The 16,604-nt window shown below is 57.1% G+C and overlaps 5 protein-coding genes across 5 annotated transcripts in view; 4 read left to right on the top strand and 1 right to left on the bottom strand.

Annotated features, from left to right (window-relative positions):
• C8A04DRAFT_9858 (pectate lyase superfamily protein-domain-containing protein) overlaps positions 1–1,836 on the bottom strand; it is a gene marked incomplete at both ends in the record, with an annotated part of 5,500 nt that extends 3,664 nt beyond the window's left edge. The window contains one exon of the mRNA XM_062785657.1: positions 130–1,836. Within this exon, the coding sequence (XP_062639766.1) occupies positions 130–1,836 (1,707 nt within the window). The remainder of the gene's footprint in view (positions 1–129) is intronic.
• A 697-nt stretch (positions 1,837–2,533) lies between these two features.
• C8A04DRAFT_25904 (uncharacterized protein) lies at positions 2,534–3,495 on the top strand (the record flags this gene model as incomplete). Its single annotated transcript, XM_062779741.1, has 3 exons — positions 2,534–2,915; positions 2,992–3,112; positions 3,186–3,495. 3 exons carry the CDS (start codon positions 2,534–2,536, stop codon positions 3,493–3,495), a joined length of 813 nt encoding a protein of 270 aa, XP_062639765.1.
• A 1,610-nt stretch (positions 3,496–5,105) lies between these two features.
• C8A04DRAFT_25903 (uncharacterized protein) lies at positions 5,106–5,690 on the top strand (the record flags this gene model as incomplete). The annotated part of the gene is made up of 1 exon (XM_062779740.1): positions 5,106–5,690. One exon carries the CDS (start codon positions 5,106–5,108, stop codon positions 5,688–5,690), a length of 585 nt encoding a protein of 194 aa, XP_062639764.1.
• A 511-nt stretch (positions 5,691–6,201) lies between these two features.
• C8A04DRAFT_25902 (uncharacterized protein) lies at positions 6,202–6,831 on the top strand (the record flags this gene model as incomplete). Its single annotated transcript, XM_062779739.1, has 1 exon — positions 6,202–6,831. The coding sequence occupies one exon, from the start codon at positions 6,202–6,204 to the stop codon at positions 6,829–6,831; it is 630 nt and encodes a 209-aa protein (XP_062639763.1).
• Positions 6,832–13,188: 6,357 nt separating this feature from the next.
• Positions 13,189–16,312, top strand: C8A04DRAFT_25901 (uncharacterized protein; the record flags this gene model as incomplete). The annotated part of the gene is made up of 3 exons (XM_062779738.1): positions 13,189–13,314; positions 13,447–16,048; positions 16,155–16,312. The coding sequence occupies 3 exons, from the start codon at positions 13,189–13,191 to the stop codon at positions 16,310–16,312; spliced, it is 2,886 nt and encodes a 961-aa protein (XP_062639762.1).
• Between the last annotated feature and the right edge of the window lie 292 nt (positions 16,313–16,604).

Genomic DNA, 16,604 nt, shown 5'->3' with positions numbered 1-16,604 from the left:
GATAACATGTCAGTCAGGGATAACATGTCAGTCAGGGATAACATGTCAGTCAGGGATAACATGTCAGTCAGGGTTGGGTTGGACGGCATAGGAGAGAATTTGGAGAAGAGAAGAGGTGCTGAGTCTGACCGTCGTGTTATCCCCCTTGGCGCCATAGTCCAGCACGTTCCGGAACACCTTGTAATCAGAGCTGTCCCCAAACGCCACCGTGCCCATTCGCGCAACATGTTCCATCCAGAAGGTGCCCGACGACGCGGCCTGTGTCCTCTGCATGGTGTTTCCAACACTCGCCTCGGCCTCGGATACCAGGGCCGCCGCATCGGCCAGCTCGTCCGTGATATCCAGCAGCGGCGGTGGCGCGGTGTCGTCTGCAGTATCACGTCGACCGAACGACGTCCTCGGCTTGAGCTGATACTTGTTGCGCGCCGGGTTGGCGTACCGCGCAGCGTTGAGCCGTGTCGAGTTGGCGATGGCCTCCTCCACCAGCTGCTGCGCCCGAGCGAGAGCGGCCGAGCTGGCGTTGCGCAGGACCGGCGTGGACGTCGTGCCCTCGGAAGCCGCGCGTTTGAGCTTGTTGGGGTCGGCCCGGGGCTTGTCAGACACGACGTCGGGCAGCGCATGGTACTCCTCAAGGTACTCCTCGGGATCCCAGTCCTCCTCAGGATCCCAGTCCATCCACGGCAGGGAGGTCGGCGTCATGCCTGCCTCGGTGTGGTTGGCGAGAACATGCTGCTGGCTCGCAACCCCCGGCCCAAACGCCATCAGCTCCTCGACCGTGACCGTGTCGGCCCAGCGCCAAAACGCCTCGTGGTTCAAGGCCGCGAGCTGCTCGGGGCTCATATCCTCCTCTCTGGCCGTGCCATTCGTGCCATTCCTCTCGGCCAGGATGTCCCGCTTGGCCTGTGTGACCGGCTTGATCACGGACGCCGACCCGGGACTAAACGTCGTCACCGTCGCCGCGACACCGTTGGCGTTGGCGCTGGCCAGGTTGTAGCGGAACTCGAAGAACGCGACGCTCCCCTTGTTCACAAACCACGGGAACTCCGTGATGCGCCGGTTGATGATCCCCTTGAGCGACCGCTGCAGCACGTCGTGGGCCGTGGCCTGCCAGTTCTGCTCGGCCTTGACCTTGATGCGCAGGCCCAAGACGGAGAAGCGGCCGTTGCACCGGAAGGCCGCGCACCGCGTCTGCGCGTTGTCGGGCTGCGCCTCCGGAGACGCCGACCCGCTGCCGCCCTCGATCCAGGTCGCCGGCGGGAACTCGTCGCACGTGTACCGCACCCAGCTGGGGATCTTGTTGCCCTGGCTGTCTCGCTTGGCCCGGATCTCGGCGATGGTCGTGCCTGGCTCCAGGTCCTTGTACTGCCACGGGCCGTCGTGCCGCATCACGATGCCCTGGTCCGAGTGCGGGCACACCCGATTGGAGTCCCAGCTCCCGCACGACGCCCGCCGCCGCTGCTGGTTGCGCCACGACGAGGCCTTGCCCGAGGCAAAGTCGTAGGCGAAGCGGTTCGGCATGCTGCGCGCCTGGCCCCGCGGCGTCTTGTACCAGTTGTCGGCGTTCTTGCAGATGTCCTTCATGTACCAGCAGTTGTACTCGAGCACCACCAGGTCCGGCGAGATGTCGATCACCCGCTGCAGCGCGTCGTTGACCGTCGGGCGCCATTGCGGCACCTGGACCACGGAGCCGCCGGTCGGGGCCGGGACCCATCCCGATGTCACGGCCTGCACGTACTGCGCCTGGGCCACGGCTGGCTGTCTCTGTTGCTGTGGGAGGGAGACGAGGGAGACGAGGCCGAGCACCAACCAGGAGCCGAGAGAAAGTGAAGAAACCATGGCTGCTAGCCTGCTTCCGAACGTTCAACGACTACCTTGGCCCATGCACTAAAAGGTCAAGATAGGTAAGCTCTAACACGTATTGGAACAAAAAAACTCATAGACGTTGGGAAAACCCAGAGGAGTCGAGGACATGCTAGGTATCTCGATGGCTTCGAGTGTCGGATCCCAATGCCCCTAATAACGAGGCACCATTCTTCCTTGTTGGTGCTTGCTGCCCATGCGGCTGCAACCCTCCGGCTCACCTCTCGGGGTACTCAGCCACACGGCCGATAACGCTCTGGACCCCCAGGCCGGCTCGGTCGGTCCGGTATTAGGTAGTATGCGTTGATTGTCACATGCAGCCAGCAATAAGCGGGTAGAGAACCAACTGCTGTTCGACAACCCTTGTATGTATCACAATAGCAGCGAGCCTTGTCGCCGCAACAAGAAGGCGCGTCGGTCAAGGCATGTTTCGTGGTATTCGTTCCACTCCTTCTTTGGTCGTTCCAAGATGGTCAGCAATATCAGCAATATATACCAAAGTTCCGCTGACCGCTGGCTTACCAACAACACCTCGGACCATCATCGGACATTGGCCCCCAAACCTTATTGGTAACTTGAGACTAGATCGAACCCTCTTCAACAACAACCATTACCATTGTCCCCCCAATACTCCCGAGTCCTCCAGGCTCTGTCTCCTCCAGCAGCAACAGCCATGAAGCACAACAACCTCCATTCCTATTCCCCTCTTGCTATCGCCCGAGTCACCTTCCTGGCTCTCTTGCCTCTCCTGCACCATGCCTCGGCAGACGACTGCCAGCCCTGGACCTGGACATGGGACGCCGCTCGGAAGGTCGACGCTGCTGCTGCCCCCTCCCGCGCGGCAGTGAAGCCCTACGTGCGGGCGGCGACCGTGAACCCCGGCGATATCAACTGCCGCAGCTGGGCGCAGACCTACGACAACGTCGGCTACTGGTCCTGCAGCCAGCTGGCCGACGACTTTGGCATCACCCTGGACAAGTTCTGGATGCTGAACCCGACGCTGGCCCCGGACTGCGAGGGCATCCAGCCGAATACCGAGTATTGCGTGGACGGGTGTGAGTGACCCTGGTGCTGTCGACTCAGAATCTCAGATGGCCGTGCTGATGTTTCGTTTGTTATTATTACCTACAGTCATAGAACCCCTCCGCTCCACAGACGGCTTCTGCGGGCCAGACCACAAGAATGCGACCTGTATCGGGTCGGATTTTGGACAGTGCTGCAACGCCGCGACTTGGAAGTGCGGCCAGACCGAGTGCGTCCTCCTTTCCCTTGCTTCTCATTTTCTTCTCTCACGCACTGACAGTCTGACACTGACACCGACACAGAGACGACTGTTCCCCCGGTATCTGCTGGGAGGGCCAGTGCCCCGGCCACACCATCTACACGACCGACGGAAACTGCGGCTACGCATACGGCTTCGCGCTGTGCGCCGGCAAGTGGGGAGACTGCTGCAGCCTGGACGGGGGCAAGTGCGGCACCGGCGACGCCTTCTGTGGGCCGGGGAACTGCCAGTCGGGGAATTGCACGACAACCACGACAACCACGACAACCACGATAACCTCCAGCGGGGCCAGTACTAGCGCCCAGACGAATGGCACTGGGGCTGCTACAGCAGCTACACGAGTAGTGCAGTGAACTTTGAAGACTCTGCTGTTTTCTGTCAGGATGCAGGGTCGGCAGAAACTGCCGCTGTAAGCTGTGAATAAGAATTACTTGCCTATTACTAGCTGGATGCAATAATAGATAGTTGTGGTGGTTACATTCGATGTACTGGCATGTGACTGGGTACTGCGGAGTACGGTTGCGGTTGCAAGCAAAAGTTTAACCCCCTTGCCAGGGCACCCTCCACTGTCCACAAGCTAGCAGGGTTGCTTGGCACTAGGCAGATCAGCACTGCGTCATATCGAGCCGTACCTTAATTAAGGTGCATAGTCTAGCCTTTACTATGTACACTAAAACTGAATAGTAGTAGTCGGATATTTCGGCAACTTTGCTGCTTCCCTTTCTATTACCCAACTACCTGCTTTCTCACCACAGTCCACAGATCCTACCATCAGTTCCTGCGTCTCGTGTAATGCGCCCCACGATCCAGATCACCACAAACCGGGATTCCGGGAAGGATTGGTTCGAACTTTCAGCTCGCCTTTTACCCGGTGACACCCGGCCGCCCGGAGGCAACCAACACCCCAAATTATAGGTAGTTAGGTAATAAAGCTCTTGGGGGGCCGCCAGACTCATAGGGCTACAAATGAAGGCCTATAAATGCAAGCACAAGCACCTTGCAGTAAGTGTAGCCTAATTAACAGTTAGGGAAGATGTAACCCTCGGTGATTTCCAATATTCGTAATTTCGACGAATGATGTCTATGTCGGACAGTCGGCAGGAGGATCGTGGCGAGATGGAATCTCTGAACTCCGAAGACCGGTTTGGCGGTTGGCCCCCAAAATGCAAGCACAAGCACCTTGCAGTAAGTGTAACCTAATTAACAGTTAGGGAAGATGTAACCCTCGGTGATTTCCAATATTCGTAATTTCGACGAATGATGTCTATGTCGGGCAGTCGGCAGGAGGATCGTGGCGAGATGGAATCTCTGAACTAAGACCGGTTTGGCGGTTGGCCCCCAAAATGCATCCCTAATATCGCAGGCTCGCAGCACGCTGCACGAACCTAGCAGTCCAGACAGTCTAGAAGCTTACACAGAGAGGAGTCTTGTGGAGCTTTTGAATAATACTTCCGAGATAATTGACATCTGGTGCAGCGTGCTTATATTAATTGGACAGGCAGTCGCTGGATGCCGCTGTTATTCGTTTGTCTATCCAGTGTCCAAAAGACACACCGAGTCGGTGTCGACACTACCTCCTACATTGGGACTTTGAGGACGGCAGGCGCACGCACGGCACGAGATTAAGACAGACCTGGCAGACACAAGGGCTTTACAGTCGAGCGGGGCGCCAACTCTGTACTTGGCCACACTCGGCCCGGGGCTTTTCGGTTTGGATTTTAATTGGAATACTGGTACACGTGTAAGAAGTTACTGGTAAACAGTTACTGGGAAACAGTTACTGGTAAACAGTTGAGACAGTACGTCGTGATAGCATCGTGGAGATGCTCTGAAGGAATCGAAGGACTAGAAATCGCATTATTCGCATAAAAGCGAGCTCCGCGCTCGCCTGTCACGGCGATCTTTGCCGCTTGCTATACATCTAACAGACTCAACACCATCCATCATCCACCCACCATCCACCATGCATCTTTCCAACCTCCTCCCCCTTTCCCTCCTCGGCCTCGCAGCCGCCGCCTCCCTCCCCAAGACATCCCCCTTCCACCGCGACCAAACCGTCCCGCTCTCCCTCCTGGCTAAACGCGCCTGCGGCGAGACGGCCCCCCAGGTCTGCTACGGCGTCAGCGGCGGGACGTCCCAGGACCTCGACCCGGACGACATCTCCTACGCGGCCGCCTTCCTGCGCTACCAGGCCGACAACAACGGCAACCCCATCTGGCAAATGCCCTCGGAGTTCGACTGCAGCGAGTGGACCCTGCCGCTGGCGGGGGCCGGCACCGTCCTCGCGCTGGCGAAGCACATCAATCCCCGCACGAACTCGGGCGTCACCTACACGGACCTGGCACGCACGATCGATGGCGGCGCGGATGCCACGGATGAGCAGCTGGCCGCGAGCTTGCTGGGGTCGTGCGGGAAGAATGGGGGGCAAATGGGCGTGACGGTCGATGCGGCTGATCCGGCCTATCACACGTCGGACTACCTTGCGAGCGGGATGAAGCCGGCGGATATTATTGTCAAATTGGTACGGAACCCGGACCCTTCTTCGTAGACCACAGGGGGGTTCGCCGTTCGTGTCACGGATGGGCACGCGTCGACGCGATGATAGTTGAATCTTGATGAGGGTGTCGGTAGCATCAGAAAATAATTGACAGAAATTCAGAATTACCATGTAACGCTGATACTATAGCACAGTTTAGCGTATAATACAGGCACCAGTGACCAGCTTTGTTTACTAGCTGTTGAACCGTGAACGGATAACCGCCGGGTTCCTGTGATGCTGTGTACCTTGGCGGGAAATGGAGTACTGCATAGGTAGTACCTAGTTTAGCCGGGGGGTCAAAATACCAGACGTGAGCTCGGCGGGGCATCAGAATTCTAAGGTACCCTGGTTTAAGCGCCCGGAGTACAGCCGGAGCGGGGGTGGCGCCGCGTACCTGCCTACTGCTATAACCTTGGCTAGGCTCCCTCTCTATTGCCGCCCATCCTGAGCCGTCCAAGACTCCAAAAACACCGCTGCTTCGCTTCTGAGCTACCTATACCACCTCGCACACAGCGTCAAAATGTCCTCATCTACCCCCAACAACAACAACAACAACGCTCCTGGAGCACCGCCACCTGGTCCTCCTCTAGCAATGCTCTCCCAGCCCGCCAAACGTCTCTACTGGACGCTCCAAGGCCCCCTCTCCACCGCCGTCACCGTCATGCCTCCAGACCTCAACCCCGACGCCCCACGCGACGCCTACTTCCGCCAAACCCTCGCCGGCACCACCTGGCACCCCATCTCCGAGTCGCCCATGACCGAACCGCCCGTCGCCTCCCTGGAAGTCAAGGAAACCAACCTGATGGACTGGCGCGACAGCTGGTGGACCGCGAACCAGGAGGGCCTCGACAACGAGGCCGACGAACCGGAGGGGGAGCGGGAGCCGCCCGAGTTTAGGCCGCTGGTCGTGAGCGCATCGAACGGGGAGTTTGTGACGGTGCACGATTACGTCACGGCGGTGCATCCGTGGCTTATAGGGCAGAGGGAGCAGGTTCTCAAGGCGAGGAACGCGGCTGAGGATGACGACTACGAGCCTGAGGGGAACGAGAGGTTGTTGCTGCAGCTGAATCGGCCGGCTGAGATCAGTGTTGAGGACGAGGACGAGTGGAAGGAGTCGTTGAGGTGGAGGTTTCGGAACGGGCGGACGTGAACTTTGAAGCGGGGCTGCGGGGGGAGTGACCAGAATCTGGTAGTCATTGAATCTGTGTCCATTCTTCTATGAGTTATCTTTCCTTTCCGCCTTTGCCTTTCGCGCGAGGCTTGAGGCGGACTTCGGCCGGCTTTATTTCGATGCCTAATCTCTCGTCTAGTGAAAATAGTTGGTTCTTAGGGCATGACCGCATAGCCTTACGGATGGATATGCCGAGATAGTATCTCACGACACTCGTCCCTCCCCCGTTTTCGTTCCGCATTGCTCTGTTTGCTTTGTTGTACCGAGACCATGTTCTTTAGCAGCCTAGACGATTGTGCCGCACCGCGACAGTTTTGGATTCCGTTCCGTCAAGTGGTACTAAATCAGAAGCGTTTATTCTGAAGTGGTAACTTCTTGCCGTATGGCACTCTACTGACGGGGGTTCTGCGGATTAAAGACCTAAACCGATGTCTACAGAATGCCATCATGATGATGTCGAACCCTTGGAATAGTGATTTTTCCTCGGATATTAAATGACAATACAATACAATTTCTATTAGCGCCCGGAGGATAACCGAAAGGGCAAGTCTACAATCTGACTGGCGTTATACATTTCCTCAGATACCGTATGTCATAATCTCCTTGAAGCCCATACAATGTCCAATTCTTATCCAAGCTATAGCCATAGGCTATCGCTCTGCAACAGCGCCCCGAATCGAGCAAAACCGGACACCCTTGTGATTGCTCTGCAAGCCGCTGGTCGCTATCAATAACATCCGCCGTCGCCCGTCAACATGCCTTCCCACTCCCGGTGAGGTCATCCCCCCCCGCCTCCGGAAATTGCCTACAGCTCGACACTGGGCGTGACTATGGAGCTTGCGCCTGCCGAGGTTGATGAAGAGCTTCAGGAGGTGTCACATACGGTGGCGGCTGAGATTGAAGAGCCGGATTACGAATGGGGTCCTGTCTCCTCCGCGAAGAAGGGCAAGTCGGCAAGAAAAAGAAGGTGTTGTCTTATGGGGTTTGATTGCTCGATTCTTAGGATCAATGGAGGGCTTGATTGAATCGGGCTGAAATATCGAGGTGTGTGACAGAGATCAATTCATGCTTGCGGTGCAAAGTGACGAGTCCTAGCAATGTAGGTAAGCATTGCTCTGACCCAGTCAAGATCATCGTGATGTCGGCTCATGCTTCCCGTCGGATGTGGTTCCGCTTGCGGCCTCACGTTTGCGGCACGGGCGACGGCGACCATGAGCCCGGTCGCCTGGATGCGGAGTTCAAGCAGCTCTGTAGCGCTCAGGTCGTCCGGCTGGTCTCTCGTGGGCTCTGCTGCTCTGCAGGCTCTGAAGGCTCAGCCCGTTATGCTACACGTCTGAGGCAGCTCCGCTCCGGAAGTCTCGTCCACTGCGTGTCGCCTGCCTCCACGGAACTGCGTACGCGGATCTGTCTATACAGATATCTGCCTCTCGGCAACCCAGACCCCCGGGCCCTGACTTCTACTTGGTAAAGACCGTTGACAGTTGGCGACGGATATCATTACAGCTTCCATCATCACGTCAAGGAGTCCTAAGAAGCTTAGCTCATCACAAAGTTCCAAGAAATCGAATAGCTAACCTGACAATAAGATCAACGAAATACACTCAATCCCGTAATCTAACGCCGTGGACCCTCTCCATGTGGTTCTTGAAATGGTTCAAGTGCTTAAATTCCAGCGCCTCGTCCCTACACTTGGGATGATTGCATAACAACTGCTTCACCCCGCTTCAGCTGTTGCGCGTGCTTCCTGTCGAAATGGTCGAACATCACCGCCGGTCGACAGTACTTGAACTTCCTATCCTCCTGGGACAGGGTCTCATCCCCAATGCAGCGTGGACATTGCTTCCTGTCCATCAGGAGCGGGAAGGGGTCCAGCCCAGGAGACTCCTCCTTCACTGTGACGTTGGCCTACACCTACGCCTACGCCCTCCGTCGGATACAGTCCAGCCTCACAGTCTCCCGTTTGTCGCAAAGGATAACCTTTAGCTCGGCCGCCTGGATACAGAGTTCAAGAAGCTCTGCGGGGCTCAAGTTATCCGGCTGGTTACAGAGGATCTCTGCGAGCCAGGCGCGCTCGCAGAACCACCCCCCCCACACGTGGCTCAATCCCGACCCGCGGATGCGTGAGCTGCAGGAAGGAAAGTTGTTTCTTTGAGACAAATGGGGTGAAGTCGGTCAATGATTGCTGATGGATAGGTTGCAGGAGGACGGGAGCATTGGCCAGTGAGTGGGCGGACGGGACGGATGACTGGAACGACCTTGGGAGGAAAGCAGAGGGTCACAGTTGAGGGCGGCCAATTGGATTATCATTTGTCTTGATTTTCTGCAAGGTCGGTGGTAAAGTGGTGCCCTTTTTGACGGGACGAATAGGCCGCGTGCTGGGGAGTCACCCGGCGCCCCGGAAAGGAAAGGGGGAAGGGAGGGATGGTGGGCGGCCAGCCGCTAGGAACGAGACCCTGAATTGAGGCCGGCTGTGGGGGTTTCTTGACCGATGGTTAAACGGGCAACTTACACGTAGTTACAGTTTGGAGGTAAAGAGCAGTTCAAGATATTGGAGGATCTAGGCCGAGCATGTACGAAGCAGTGTACATACATAGTACAGTATGAAGAAAGCTTGTCAGACGCAACTCCGCCTCTCAGATAACAACACGCTGTGCCACATTTACGGGAAATCTCCCTACCAATGGCCGTTGTCTGGGGCAACTTCAACGCGTTCAGTTCCCGCCAACAATCGTGCTCGTCTCCAGCATCAATTGACCTGTCAAAACATCCCAACGGGAGGCAATCATACTAAGTCCCAAACGCCCTTTGAGTTTCGACACGTTGTCTTATATATTCGCAATTGATGTTAGGCCCCATCTCTGACTCTTTCAACTTTGCTTTTTGATACCCTCTTTTCTTCAGCTTTCTCGGCTCTAAGCAGCGGGATTGGCAATGTTGTGCGACCCCCCGAGCCGTTATCTGGACTCGGTCTGACTTGAGTGGACAGCCCTGGAGGACTTGGTCGTTGCATTCGTCACACCCCCTTCCCGATTGGGAATACTCCGGCCAGCCACGGGGGAATGCCCCTGGACAACCAAGACTGGCTGCGTTTTTGCTGGCGTGTGTGCGCGCGCGTTCCTTCATGGATGCCTTGGAGACAGATCTGCCTACTTTAGGGTTTTCTCAAGTCGGAAGAGTTATCCGGATGTGACTAGTGTATTGAATGATATGGAGGTCAACTCTGGCCAAACGTCGTCGTGGAGACGGAGCTCTGGCAAGGGAGGACTTGGCGGGCGCTCGGATCCGGGTGCCTGGTCTTTCTCTGCCAGTGATAGTTAGTTGTCAAAAGGGAGCGAGTTAATGCCGTGACGACAAGCATGTATTGCCTTCATCTCAGGTGTTCAGTTCAAATTCAACGTGGCAGCCTCTCTGGCAAGCAACCCATCTTGCAGCAAACCCCAGCTGCAGGCCTTCCAGGGGATCTAGAAGGCAGACTTCCCCCGGGAAGACAGATGGGGTAAGGGTGCCTGGGGCGGACGAATCTGGTTGGTTCCTGAAGTTGGATCTCAGGATGTGTGTTTACCAAAGGAACCGAGTTGAGGACTTGGTCGACTGTGTGTATCCGGAGGGGGTTCCGCGGGAGGCTGCTGTTGACCGCTGGGGCGCCGTGCGAGGAACACGACAGACGGATGGAAACATTTGGAGAGAGGAGAGAGCACAAGAGCTGCTGGACGACCGATAGAATGATAAGTTCGACGGCAGAAAGGAGCGACTGTTTGAATGGAATACATGCGTCTAATTAGTAGCATTGTGTACTCTTTAAGATATTCAGATCCACTTTGAGCCACCCACCTCCTGTTTGATTTGGCGCTTTGGTGAGCATCCGGGCAGCCGTTGATGATTTGCTTACCTTGCGGGTTGAAGGAATCTCAACGCAACAATCCTAGCTTCAACCACGTAAACAAAAACTTGAAACAGCCGACTGCAAACTGTGTGGAGTACCCCTTCCGGTTGCAATTGGAAGCATTCCCCCAAGACCGACGACGGCGCGACGGCGCGATGGCTTGGGTTTGGGTTGACCACCTGACCGCATCCCATGCTCTGCGCCAGGGTTGATCAGTCATGGATCATGGAACCAGGCGGGGAGGGACGGAGGGAGCCCGGGTCTCCGGATAGTAATGCTGGGGAAGATCAATGGCTGTCGTGGGTTGGAAGGGAAGGGAATAATCCGTTTTGCAATCAAAAATTTTGGAAGGTCTTTGAAAGAAGTCCTGCGTATCAAAAAGGTTATCAGGGACAGTTTTCCCTTTTTTGGCCGTCCTGCGTTGCTTTGCTTATGATCGATTCCTCATGTGGTGATTGCGATATGGGTGGGTCGCAGCACCCGTTTTTGGAAGCGAGCGAGTGACCAAACGACCGCCTGCGCCTTGGACTTCGCTTCCATCCAGTGGGTCGTTTTCCTGAGGCGGATTGGAGATGGAACGAGTGGGAAACTCATGCTTGGACTCCAAGGCACCTTGATAGCCCGCTGGCTATTTGCCAGCTGCTCGCGATAACAAGCGAGCTCCTTCACCGTCGAGCTTTGGACTCCCGCTTTTCGAATCGTCCGACAGCGCTGCGGAAGGAACCGGAACTGCGACACCGCACTGGGCGCACAGCGCCCTGTCGGCTCTGGGACTGTGCGTGCCTTTTCCAAATCTGATTTGACATCAACTGTGCGCTTCTCACTCTCCGCCAGGAGACTTGAGCCATGACAGGGCTTATCTCATCATCGCCTTCGAAGACGCAAGCGAAGTGGTGGATGGTGAGTGTTTGGTGTACACAGTAAAGGCGGTCTCCATTGTGGACCTGCGGCATGGTGCTATCGCGGAGCCTTATCGCAAATGTTGTTCGAGCGCGTCCAGTCTCACCCCGACCTAACTGGGACGGGAAGAGTGGTGTGTAGGTATAGACAATGTACTTTCTTACCAGAGGTAGCCTTGAATGGTACCTGAACAATACAAGAAGACGTCCACCAGGGGCCGCACATCACGAGCACTGTGTCAGCCTCCAACATTCGCACATGCTCGTGGCTGGGCTGCCCGCTCCGTGCAAGTCGACGCTCCATGTTCGTTCCAGTGAAGGAATCAAGGACAGCACCTCCGGCCCTGTGCGCTGGCGCTCTGGCCATTCCCCAGCTGCAGCTGCACAGCACCCACCTGGCAACAGGAACAGGCCCGGAGCGACCTGATTGCCATTCCGGCCGGCCCTCTCTCGTCATTTCCAGGTTGCCCTCGGCCCTCAAGAGGTCTCTCCCAGGTTTCTTCCATCTCTTCCTTTCTCTTTTCCATCTCAACCCTCACCCGCTCACGCTGCATCGCTTGAGCATTTCATTGTCTTCCTCACCCGCCCCCGCTCGTGAGTTTTGACCTTGTCAAAAATCACCCAGCGCACGCCATCTCCTCCGCTGCTGATTGCGTCTGAGTCATTTGGTTGACCTTGGAACGTCACAGTGCCGTGTGGGACCATCTCTCTCTCACTCCTCTTCAAACGGACGTTTCTCCCACCTCCCCAAGCTCCTTTCCTATCTCCCACTCCTGGAGAACACACCGGCGCGCGACGGCCCATCCCGCACATCTCACCCGGCGTTTGGTCTGGGCACGCTTCTTTTTGGCTTGTTCTCTAGACTTCTCTTCAACCATATCCTGCCTTGCAACCGAAGTAGGAAAGAAGAGGGCCTAGCGGAGCACATCTATTGCCCACAGCCCAGGACCCCTGCTTTCAACAAGTCGATCCCAGTCACATTTACCTTACACCCGACCTCCACTCCGCAGCACCCACCGCCGCAGACTCGCGTGTTCGCTATTTCGTCACCGGGGCACTTCAACTCAACAACAACCTGAACTGCAACGAACTCGTTCCCTATTCTTCCTTCTTGAACCTGTGAATACACCCTCGACGAGCGCCACCACCTTCCGGCCTACCACACCCTACAACTGCCAAGACAGCCTGACATCTTCGCACTTACTACCTCCTGTCCTATAGGGACCCTGCTGCATCCCCGCCCACGGCCTAGGCAGAACGCGCCCGCATCTGCTCCTGCGCCTAACGACTTCAGCCTTCCACAAACCGAAGCCCTCCTGCTGCCAGCATTTTTCCGTCCTCAACTATCCCTCCTCATTCATCCACAGCTCTTCTCCCCCGATCCAACCCTCGAGCCACTGAGTCTTCTGACCTCTTAACAACCGACCCCGCCATACGTATACATGACGACCCCGCCGCCGGCCGACGTCTTTCGCATATCGTAGCCCTTCGGGCTAGGCCCGTTCCAACACCTCTCGCCCGGTTCTTGTGATCTTCAAACTCGCGTACGAAGCCATGGCTGAGCGGACCGCTTCCTCGCGGCGGTCGCGGCCGTCTAGTGAGGATGCTGTCGGGAATTTTGTGATCGAGAAGGAGATAGGGAAAGGGAGCTTTGCCCAGGTATACTCTGGGCGCCACAAGGTTCGTTTTTACCCCGCTGCTCCTGGTGGTTAGTTATAGAAGTACTGTGGCTGGGCCGCGTCGGCGAACATCGCCGCCTCTATTCATGCTTGGAGCCTCGCAGTTGTGCTAACTCTCAGCCGCCCACACCAGGTCACTGGCGCACTGGTTGCCATCAAGTCCGTCGAGCTCACGCGGCTGAACAAGAAGCTGAAGGAGAATCTCTATGGCGAGATCAAGATCCTCAAGCGCCTACGGCACCCCCACATTGTGGCTCTCCACGACTGCGTCGAGTCTGACTCGCACATCAACCTCATCATGGAATACTGCGAACTCGGGGACCTGTCGCTTTTCATCCGGAAGCGTGACAAACTCATTACAAATCCGGCCACCCACGAGTTGGCCCGCAAATACCCCGTCGCGCCCAACTCGGGGCTCAACGAGGTCGTCATCCGTCACTTTTTGAAACAACTGACTAGCGCGACTAGGTTTCTGCGCGAAGCAAACCTCATCCACCGCGATGTCAAGCCTCAGAACCTACTCCTACTACCTTCTCCACAATACCGCGAGGCCAACAAGATGCGGAAGCAAATCCTCAGCGCCAGCCACGATTCGCTCACCCCTGCCGTCGGTCTGCCTTCGCTCCCCATGCTGAAGTTGGCCGACTTTGGCTTCGCTCGAGTTCTCCCCTCAACTTCCCTCGCCGAGACGCTGTGCGGCTCGCCATTATACATGGCTCCCGAGATCCTCCGGTATGAACGGTACGACGCCAAGGCTGATCTGTGGTCCGTGGGCACTGTGCTGTATGAGATGATAACGGGAAAGCCGCCCTTCCGCGCACGTAACCATGTGGAGCTGCTTAGGAAGATCGAGGCTGCTGAGGATGACATCCGGTTTCCGCGAGAAAGCGTTGTCAGCTCTGAACTGAAGGGTCTGACTCGAGCCCTGCTGAAGCGGAACCCGGTCGAGCGGATAAGCTTTGAGGACTTGTTCAGCCATTCCGTTATTACGAATCCCATCCCCGGCCTTGTGGAAGACGACATACCGAAGCCGGAGACCTTGCCCATGGCTGAGGCCAGATCCCCGAACGGGAATGAAGGCGGAGGCTCGGTGTTATCTCGTAGACCATCTCTCCGGCGGCATATCGCGGACCAGGAGCAGGGGCGTGAACACGGTGTCCCGCCATCCTCTAAGCCGCGCCGTTCATCACCCCTGGCGACACCCATTGAAACGAAGCCAAATCCGTTGGAGCAACGAGTCCCTAGCCCCCAGTTGAGCTATTCCCCTCGACAAGAGACGGAGGAAGGTCTGGGGATACGCCGACCTGGCGTACAACCGTCGACCTCGGCGCCTGTCAGACCCATTTCATACGTGGACCGAAACCGCCGATACTCGAATGCGTCCCCGCGGCCACCGATCCGCGACGACCAGTTTCCGCCGCAGTCTGCGGCCAGTCGAGTCCTCACAGATGAGGACCATGCGGCGGAAGACATTGCGTTTGAGCGCGAGTACGTGGTTGTCGACAAGAAACAGGTTGCCGTCAACGCTCTCGCCGATCAGATCTCGGAGGCTCAGGCCCTGGCACAGTCGCCCAAGTCCGGCCAAATTGTCCGGCGGGCCACGCAGCAAGGAAACCCGACCTCGACGACGGGTGCTGTTCCGAGTCACTCGTCACGCGGCTCACCCGGGCGAGGCGATCATTACCGGAAAGCCTCGTACGACAAGGCGCTCTCCAGGAGCCCTGGGGCCGCGACGTCGGTGATCTCCAAGGCTATCCAAGACGCCAGTCTCCGCTTATTTGGGTTCAAGTATTCGCCACAGTTGCTGAACAAGGGGCAGTCACCCCCACCGCAGATGTACAGCCCATTCCCAGCGTACCCCACGCCCACCGCCCCGGCGGGTCTGATTACAGACGGCAAGCAAAGCGCCCCCGTCGATGAGGACTCCCGGGTTGCCCAGTGCATCGAGGACTATGCTACGCGGAGCGACGTTGTATACGGGTTTGCCGAAGTCAAGTACAAGCAACTGATCCCGCTAGCTCCCTCGATCGAGCACGGCCTAGGGGGTGTCCCAGCCGACAGGATGGGCGAGGAGGAAGAGGGCCTCACCATGGACGCGGTGGTCTCGCTGTCGGAGGAGGCTCTCGTGCTGTACGTCAAGGCGCTGTCCTTGCTCGCCAAGTCGATGGACATTGCCAGTCTCTGGTGGTCTCGCAAGAACCGGGCGGAGTCGTCGAGCAACACCAGCAGTGGGCATTCCGCCACGCGTGACTCAGTCAATACGCAGGCGCTTGCGTTGAAGATCAACGCGGCAGTTCAGTGGATCCGGGGGCGGTTCAACGAAGTACTGGAGAAGGCTGAAATTGTTCGCCTGAAGCTCATTGAGGCCCAGAAGCAGCTGCCGGAGGAGCACCCTTCCCACCCGAGCAATCACCCGGGCGAGGCGAGCGCCATCAGCGGTTCGGGAGCTGAGGGTGTGTTCCTCTCGGCCGGGATCAGCGCTGAGAAGCTGATGTATGACCGGGCCGTCGAGATGAGTCGCACAGCAGCCATCAACGAGATTGCGAGCACGGATCTCGAGGGGTGCGAGATTTCGTACGTCACCGCGATTCGCATGCTCGAGGCGGTGCTGGATAACGACGACGACCACCTTCCGAAGCGGCGCGTGTCGTCATCGTCCAAAGAAGAGCCGCCGGTCGCTGCTCAAGACGCGGCGAGCGAAATGAGCGGCGACGACAAGCAGACAGTGCAGAAAGGTGAGCCCCCTTTTTTCTTTTGAAGTTTTCTATGGTGGTTATGGAGAGGAGTGTGGTAGACCATCGATCGTGGATCACCGTTGCTAACGTCTCCGATCTCCCGTAGTGGTACAAATGATCAACACCAGACTGACCAGTCTGCGAAAGAGGGTGCAAATGATTGAGGCGGCTGAGAAAGCTCAGCAACAACAGCAGCAATATCAGCAACAGATCGCCATGCGGCGACTTAGCGGGGACGCCACACCACGGAGCGTGCCCGCATGAAGAAAACGGCCAACCCTCCCCTGTAACGACCATAACGAACGAAAGATACCACGGCTCATAGAGCTGTGAGCACACGCCCCGCGGCCGGCCCAGTTTTGATTTTCCCTGTTTCCCTTGCCTTCCGGAGTTCTTTCTCCTTTTCGTTTTTCTCTCACATTCGAGGCACTGCTTGCCTTTGTGGGCGAGGAGTCCCTCATGGCGCCTGGCCGAGGTCATGACTTGACGAGAGCCGAAAGAGGGACGACGGGCTGGCACACTTTGCGGTGCGAATTACGTTTTTGAGGGACAACAA

The sequence above is a fragment of the Dichotomopilus funicola genome (assembly GCF_033296635.1).
Source record: "Dichotomopilus funicola strain CBS 141.50 unplaced genomic scaffold C8A04scaffold_9, whole genome shotgun sequence".
NCBI classification, from domain to species: domain Eukaryota; kingdom Fungi; phylum Ascomycota; class Sordariomycetes; order Sordariales; family Chaetomiaceae; genus Dichotomopilus; species Dichotomopilus funicola.
This window is presented reverse-complemented; position numbering and strand designations above follow the sequence as displayed.